Source organism: Protobothrops mucrosquamatus, unplaced genomic scaffold (assembly GCF_001527695.2).
Source record: "Protobothrops mucrosquamatus isolate PMUCROS unplaced genomic scaffold, P.Mucros_1.0 scaffold7245, whole genome shotgun sequence".
In the NCBI taxonomy this organism is placed as follows: domain Eukaryota; kingdom Metazoa; phylum Chordata; class Lepidosauria; order Squamata; family Viperidae; genus Protobothrops; species Protobothrops mucrosquamatus.
The window spans coordinates 2053-10611 of NW_015393050.1; the positions used below are offsets into that span (position 1 = coordinate 2053).

The 8559-nt window shown below is 47.7% G+C and overlaps 1 protein-coding gene across 1 annotated transcript in view; it reads left to right on the top strand.

Annotated features, from left to right (window-relative positions):
- Positions 1 to 617: 617 nt before the first annotated feature.
- LOC107300492 (intraflagellar transport protein 140 homolog) overlaps positions 618 to 8559 on the top strand; it is a gene marked incomplete at its 5' end in the record, with an annotated part of 12987 nt that continues 5045 nt past the window's right edge. Inside the window, 7 exons of the mRNA XM_015829819.1 lie at positions 618 to 795; positions 3854 to 4044; positions 5117 to 5212; positions 5557 to 5689; positions 6660 to 6803; positions 7384 to 7512; positions 8122 to 8304. Of these exons, the coding sequence (XP_015685305.1) occupies positions 618 to 795; positions 3854 to 4044; positions 5117 to 5212; positions 5557 to 5689; positions 6660 to 6803; positions 7384 to 7512; positions 8122 to 8304 (1054 nt within the window). The remainder of the gene's footprint in view (positions 796 to 3853; positions 4045 to 5116; positions 5213 to 5556; positions 5690 to 6659; positions 6804 to 7383; positions 7513 to 8121; positions 8305 to 8559) is intronic.

The following is an 8559-nucleotide window of genomic DNA, read 5'->3' on the forward strand; positions in this document are numbered from 1 at the left end:
TGAGCAGTGAAAAGAGCAGTCTGTTGAAGGTCCCAAAAAGTCCAGGAGTTGGATTGAGTCTTGGTCCTACGTAGAACAGACTCAACTGAAGCCAGCGTAACAAGCTAGCCTGGCTAACTTTGACCCATTGAGTTAGTATTATGTCTCTGATCCTATGTCTCGGCTGGGACATCGCTCTGAGCCAGGGGTCTTCAAACTGGGCAACGTCAAGACTGGTGGACTTCAACTCCCAGAATTCCTCAGCCAGTCAGGCTGGCTGGGGAATTCTGAGAGTTGCAGTCCGCAAGTCTTCAAAGTTGCCAAGTTTGGAGACCCCTGCTCTGAGCTATAGAGGGTTTCTACAGAGGTCTTGTCTCCTGTTCACACATCCATCTTCTTGACAGTCTTCCATCGCTTGGCTTGGATCACGTGCCTCCTCCTTGCATTCTCTGTCTGGGAGAACATGGCCCACCCGTGCACGAAGAGCTAAAGACCAGATGCTTGGTTTGCACATCGCTCTTAAGCGATGGTCCCTGAAGAGGTCTTCTCTCCTGCAGAAGGTCCAGTTCACACCTCCGTGTTCCTGAAGGTCTTCATAATCTGACCGGGACCACGTCCCTTCTTCTTGTATCCTGCAGTGAAGCCGTCTGGGAGAACATGGCCCGCATGTGCGTGAAGACCCAAAGGCTGGACGTTGCCAAAGTCTGCCTGGGGAACATGGGCCATGCGCAAGGAGCCAAGGCGTTGCGGGAGGCTGAACAAGAACCGGAGCAGGAAGCCAGGGTGGCCATGTTAGCCGTCCAGTTGGGCATGCTGGTAAGTGAAAAAGCTTTTCTCAGATTATAAGATAAGATAAGATAAGATAAAAGATAAGATAAAAGACAAGACAAGATAAAAGATAAGATAAAAGACAAGATAGTAATAATAATGATGATGATGATGATGATGATGATGATGATGATGATAAAGTTGGAAGGGACCTTGGAGGTCATCTAGTCCAACCCCCTGCTCAGGCAGGAAAACCTACACCATCTCAGACAAATGGCTATCCAGTCTCTTCTTAAAAACGTCCAGTGTTGGAGCATTCATCGCTTCTGGAGGCAGGTGGTTCCACTGGTTAATTGTTCTCACTGTCAGGAAGTTTCTCCTTAGTTCTAGGTTGCTTCTCTCCTTGATCAGTTTCCATCCGTTGCTTCTTGTCCTGCCTTCAGGCACTTTGGAGAATAGCTTGACTCCCTCTTCTTTGGGGCAGCCCCTGAGATACTGGAAGACTGCTATCATGTCTCCCCTCGTCCTTCTCTTCATTAAACTAGACATCCCCAATTCCATCAACCTTTCCTTATATGCTTTAGCCTCCAGTCCCCTAATCATCTTTGTGAGATAAGATAAGATAAGATAAGATAAGATAAGATAAGATAAGATAAGATAAGATATAAGATAAGATAAGATAAGATAAGATAAGATAAGATAAGATAAGATAAGATAAGATAAGATAAGATAACCTTTATTGTCATTCTTTTACTGTGGGCACAATGGCACACATCAAAAACGAAATTTAGTTGCCCGCTCTCAAAGTGAAACACATGCATGACACACACCTAAACATACTATGAACAACATATGTATAGACCCACACCCCTCCATGTACGTAGCAAATAAATATTAAATACTGTCCATCTTGAATATATAATGGAAGGAGGAAGCTTGAGAGTTTACTTACTTTATGGATTGATTCACTTTATGTGCCGCCCCTCTCACTATCCAAAGTGTCTCAGAGCAGCTCACAAGGCAGGTAGTCCTCAACTTAACAACAATTCACTGAGTGACCAGAGTTAACAACAGCACTGAAAAAAAAGAGACTTATGACTGTTTGTCACACTTACCACCATTGCAGCATCTCCACATCTCCTTGATCAAAATGTGGATGCTTGACAATTAAAATACTGTAAAAGCGGGTTGGCTTTTACAGGTAGTCCTTGATTTACATCAGGGGTCTTCAAACATGGCCCTTTGATGACTTGTGGACTTCAACTCCCAGAATTCCTCAGCCAGGCACGCGTGCCTGGCTGAGGAATTCTGGGAGTTGAAGTCCACAAGTCATCAAAGGGCCACGTTTGAAGACCCCTGGTTTACATCCATTTGCTTAATGGCCATCCGAAGTTACGACAGGACTGAAAAAAGAGGCTTCTGGACGTTTTTCACACTTAACGACCGTTGCAAGCATCCCCCTGGTCATGTGACTTACATCCAGATGCTTGACAACTGGTTCATACTTATGACGGTTGCAGGGCTCACGTGATTTCCCCCCTTGGGAGCTTCTGACAAGCAAAGTCAATGGGGAAGGCAGGGTTCACTTTACGACTGGGTTACTAAAACAGCTGCAGTGATTCAATTCATCACCGTGGCACGAAAGGCCGTAAAACGGGGGAAAGCTCACTTAAAAAAAAAACAACTGTTTCCCTTAGCGACAGACGTTTTGGCCGCAACTGGGGTGGTTGGTCAAGGATGGCCCGCGTTTTGAGTCTTTTGCCAATGTCACCTCGGCTGATTTTAAATAAATAGATCTCCCTTGCTTGGGCTGACCCTCAGGTCAAACGCGCTCTGCCCTCGGTGGCTTTTATCTCAGCCTGATTATTATTCCCACCCACTTTTACCGCCTCCGGTATCCAAAGCCTTTCCTTCAGGGTCAAACATCCAAGGCCTGTTCAAGGGTGTCTGCAGTTTCCCCAGCCCCAGTTTTCTTGCTGCTGGGAAATGGTTTTCCGAGATAGCAGAGCTTTCCTTCCAATGGATTGGTTTCCTAGAGCTGAATCAGGAAGAGCCGGAGCTGGCCGTGTGGACGCCCCCTTGTTCTCGAAGTGACCTGCAGGTCGGCTGGCGTAGTACTTTTCTTGCTTTTATTTAAACATCCTGTTTCGGTCATAATGATTCTATTTTGGGCGTCGGTTCCTCCGATGCCTCCTGTACTTAACCCTTGCTCAAGTGTCCGAATGCACCCTTTGAACGAGGGCCCTTCTTCCTTTTCCCATGCGGAAGATTTGTAGCTCAGGGTTGAAAGGAGGGGTTCCTTGGTGCCCTCTGAGCTGGGAAGGAAATGTCCTTCCCGACATTTCATTACCAAACTAGGCCAACATCATCAGCACGAGCACTGATGTTGTTGCCTAGCTGGGTAAAGAAATGTGTGCAAGGAAACAGCCGAGCTCAGAATGCACCAAAGAACGCCTTAGTCCTCTTCGTTCAAGTAGGATCTCAGAGAATGTTTTCATTACGTGGGAAAGAATTCTATAAAGGATGATAGCAATAGCACTTTGACTCCTGTACCGCTTCACCGTGCTTTACAGCCTTCTCTAAGCGGGTTACAGAGTCAGACTGTTGTCCCCCAACTATCTGGGTCCTCATTTTACCGACCTCGGAAGGATGGAAGGCTGAGTCAACCTTGAGCCGGTCAGGATCGAACTCCTGGCATTGAGCAGAGTCAGCCTCCTTCCTTCCTTCCTTCCTTCCTTCCTTCCTTCCTTCCTTCCTTCCTTCCTTCCTTCCTTCCTTCCTTCCTTCCTTCCTTCCTTCCTTCGCAATAGCACTTAGATTTATATACCGCTTCATAGTGCTTTACAGCTCTCCTTAAGCGGTTTACAGAGTCAACATATTGCCCTCAACGATCTGGGTCCTCATTTTACCCACCTTGGAAGGATGGAAGGCTGAGTCAACCTGGAGCCAGTGATGCTCGAACTGGTGGCAGTCGGCAGAGTTAGCCTGCAGTACTGCATTCTAACCACTGCGCCACCACAGCTCCTAACGATAATGATGATGATAACGATGATCCTTGCGTTCACAGCAGCATCCCTCACTCCCAGCTTTCTGATCTCCATTCCAGGAGGACGCCGAGCACTTATACAAGCAGTGCAAACGCCACGATCTTCTGAACAAGTTCTACCAGGCTTCAGACCAATGGCAGAAAGCCATCGAGGTAGCCGAGACTCAGGACCGCGTGCACCTGCGCACGACCTACTACAATTATGCCAAGCACCTGGAAGCCATAGCCGAGCGCAACTTTGCCATCACCTAGTAAGTGTTTGCAGGCTGCCATATGCCAGAGCTTGTCCACCTCTGACTCAGGACTCAGTCAGACTCATTCTGGAGTTTTCGGAATCTGGTTACAGCTGATTTTTCTGTTAATTTATTGTTTGTGTGTCTATTCAAGGGTTTGTATGCTGCCTTGCCACTAAGGACTCCGGATAAAATGCACGCCACTGTCATGTTCCCAGTTCTGTCTCCCTAAACATTCTTATTTTCATACATGTACTGTATAAGGCAGGGGTGGGCAACCTTGGCTCTTTTATGACTCGTGGACTTCAACTCCCAGAATTCCTGAGCCGGCCATGCTGAGGGGAAAGGGAGAGGTTTCCAAGCTGAGCCATGGTGGCTCAGGAATTCTGGGAGTTGAAGTCCACGAGTCATGAGGGGGCCAAAGTTTCCCCCATGCTGGCTCAGGAATTCTGGGAGTTGAAGTCCACCAGTCAGAAAAGACGGTTGTTGCCACTGTTGTTAAGTGAATCGCTGCAGTTGTGAAGTTAGTAACACGGTTGTTAAGGGAATCTGCCTTTCCCCATTGACTATGTTTGTCAGAAGGTCTCAAAAGGGGAAATCACACAACCCCGGGACACTGCGACCGTCGTAAATACGAGTCGATTGCCAAGCGCCTGAATTTTGATCACGGGACCGCGGGGATGCTGCAATGAAAACCGGTCGTTAAGTCTTCAGGGCCGTTGTAACTTTGAACGGCCGCTAAACGGATGGTTGTAAGACGAGGACTTCCTGCATGTGATGAAGGCGATTTGAGCCGAGGACCGGGCTCAAGGTTGCCCTCCCGGGACTTTCACCACCCACGTGGCAATTTGAACCCGGGTGTTCCAAGTCATTGTCAGAAACGTTTAACATCCATTCTAAGCCAGCCAGACCTAAGCAATCTCTTGGCTTGGATTCCGCCTCTTCTGTCTTGAGACCCTCCTTCGTTTCTTGTGAGAGATCTCACAGGTCCAAGGAGCTGGAATTGTAAATACTCTTCATTCGCTATAAATACTCTTCACTCCTTGTAAATACTCAGCCTGGACTGGAACTAAACAAANTTCCTGCGCAGCTACGAGAAGTCCGACACTCATAAGTTTGAAGTGCCTCGTATGCTGTCCGAGGATCTGCAAGCCTTGGAGGCTTACGTCAACAGGATGAAAGATAAGTGAGTGTCCCCTTAGCCAGGGGTTCCCAAACCCCAGTCCGTGGACTGGTATCGGGCCGTGGCATGTCCGCACAAACAAGCAAAGCCCCATCCGTGGGATGCAGACAGCACACAACACCACACACACCCTCCGGTCCGTGGAAAAGCCTCTCTCCGTGGAACCGGTCCCTGGTGCCCAAAAGGTTGGGGACCTCTGGTTTACAAGCATGGCTATTGTAACTATTGGCTATTAATAGCTCAACACTTTCCAAAGGTGTCATCGGTCTGGATTCTGATTTATTTATTTATTTATTGATTGATTGATTATCCACCCTCCCTCCCACCCCTTGTTTTTCCTCCTGCAGGGGTTTGTGGAAATGGTGGGCTCAGTATCTAGAAGGCCAGGCAGACCTAGAAGCGGCTTTCAAATATTATGAGTTGGCTCAAGATTATTTTTCCATGGTCCGTATCCATTGCTTCCTGGGTAACATCCAGAAGGTAAGGTTTGCTTTTCTCCAGCTCCTTCTTCAGGGTCCCAACAGTGCTTTTTCAAGAGGCAGCTGGACTGTCTTTGTTTCTCCTTGAAGGTGTTTCACCTCTCATCCAAGAAGCTTCTTCAGAACTGGAGAAGCTTCTTGGGTGAGAGGTGAAACACCTTCAAGAAGCTTCTTCAGAACTGGAGAAGCTTCTTGGATGAGAGGTGAAACCCCTTCAAGAAGCTTCCTCAGAACTGGTGAAGCTTCTTGGATGAGAGATGAAACACCTTCAAGAAGCTTCCTCAGAACTGGAGAACCTTCTTGGATGAGAGGTGAAACACCTTCAAGAAGCTTCCTTAGAACAGGAGAAGCTTCTTGGATGAGAGGTGAAACACCTTCAAGAAGCTTCTTCAGAACTGGAGAACCTTCTTGGATGAGAGGTGAAACACCTTCAAAAAGCTTCCTCAGAACTGGTGAAGCTTCTTGGATGAGAGGTGAAACACCTTCAAGAAGCTTCTTCAGAACTGGAGAACCTTCTTGGATGAGAGGTGAAACTCCTTCAAGAAGCTTCCTCAGAACTGAAGAAGCTTCTTGGGTGAGAGGCGAAACACCTTCAAGAAGCTTCCTCAGAACTGGAGAAGCTTCTTGGGTGAGAGGTGAAACACCTTCTAAAAGCTTCCTCAGAACTGGTGAAGCTTCTTGGATGAGAGGTGAAACACCTTCAAGAAGCTTCTTCAGAACTGGAGAACCTTCTTGGATGAGAGGTGAAACTCCTTCAAGAAGGTTCCTCAGAACTGAAGAAGCTTCTTGGGTGAGAGGTGAAACCCCTTCAAGGAAAAACAAAGAAGGTCCAGTTGCCTCTTGAAAAAGCACCGTTGCCTGGATGACCATGACCTGCATGACTGAGAACAGATACTCCTTCAGAGGTGCGTGGTTCAAAGTGGAGAAAGTATTGGGTTTTTTTTCTCTCTCTCTCTTTTGTTGTTGTTCAGGCCGCTGAAATAGCCAACGCAACCGGCAACTGGGCAGCTTCATATCACGTGGCCCGTCAGTATGAGAGCCACGAGGAGATCAAACAGGCAGTGCACTTCTACACCCGGGCTCAAGCATTTAACAACGCGATTCGTTTGTGTAAGGTACAGGCCACTTTCCATCATCCCCGAGCTGCTTAATCTCGTAGACTTTCTTGAGTTGTGCTGGGAGAACTGGACTCGCAATCTGCGCCCAGATGTGGGAGGTTTCCACCCCCAGGATGAGGCTGGAGACCCTCCTGAGCCCAGCAGAGCAGATGTCCCGAGAAGATCCCAGCAGGACCCACCATGACGGCTGGGGTGGCCGCAAAAGTCTCGTTCTTTTTGTCAAAGGGACAAAGTCCCACCCCGTGTTCTGCCGCTGTTGCGATGTGTCTAGAAAAGGGAAGGGATTTTTTTATCATCTGACACCTCCCCACCCCCCAATTACTGGCAGTCCTCATTTAGCGACGGGCTTGTTTAGCAACTGTTGGGATAGGGATTACAAAGTGACTTTTACGGCCATTCCTCCCACTGATGACCTTTGCAGGTTTGTAAAGCAAAGGAAAACTCAAGTAAGATGGTAAGCCGAGTCGCAGTTTTGTAAGGGAAAACTCGACATTGGGAAGAGCAAGGGGAAATCGCTGCTGCCTTTAACCACGAAAGACCTGAAAGTGAAGCTTACTTTTGTTTTTTCAAAAACCAGGAAAACCAGCTGGATGACCTGTTGATGAACCTGGCTCTTCTTAGTTCCCCAGAAGACATGATAGAAGCTGCCCGCTACTATGAAGGACGAGGAGAACAAATGGACCAAGCGGTGACACTCTACCATAAGGTATCCCTTCACCCCAGGGTAGATGCAGAGTGCAGAATATAACAGAGTTGGCAGGGACCTTGGGGGTCATCTAGTCCAACCCCCCGCTCAGGCAGGAAACCCTATACCATTTCAGACAAATGGCTGTCCAGTCTCTTCTTAAAAACTTCCAGTGTTGGAGCATCCACAACTTCTGGAGGCAGGTTGTTCCACTGGTTAATTGTTCTAACTGTCAGGAAGTTTCTCCTTAGTTCCAGGTTGCTTCTCTCCTTGGTTAGTTTCCATCCGTTGCTTCTTGTCCTGCCTTCAGGCGCCTTGGAGAATAGCTTGACTCCCTCTTCTTTGGGGCAGCCCCTGAGATACTAGAAGACTGCTATCATGTCACCCGCTCATCCTTCTCTTCATTAGATTTAGACACACCCAATTCCTGGTATTTTTAGCCTTCAGTCCGCTAATCATGTTGCTCTTTGCACTCTTTCTAGAGCATCGGCCTCTTTTTTTGTATCATGGGGACCAGATCCATGGCTGGACGATAAAAACTAGAACAAGTCCTGCATCACCACGAAGGGACCTTCTCCAAGGGACGGAAGAGGCTGCGGAAAACTCAAAATTTCTTCTCTTCTTTTGCAGGCCGGACACTTGTCCAAGGCTCTGGAGCTGGCCTTTGCCACCCAGCAGTTTGCAGCCTTGCAGCTGGTGGCAGAAGACCTGGATGAGAAATCCGACCCGGCCCTGCTGGCTCGTTGCTCCGACTTCTTCATTGAGCATGCTCAGTACGAGAAGGCTGTCAAGCTCTTGCTAGCGGCCAAAAAGGTAAAGGTCGCATTTCCGGAAAGAAGGCGTGACAGTCTGTGCCGCGAATCGAAAACCTGTGCCATGGCTTATCTTTTCGAATGGTTTGCACAGAACAATCAAGGCTCTTTAATAAAAACAGACAGACAGATAGATAGAGGTAGGTAGGCAGGCAGGCAGATGATAGATAGATAGATAGATAGATAGATAGATAGATAGATAGATAGATAGATAGATAGATAGATAGATAGATAGATAGATAGATAGATAGATAGA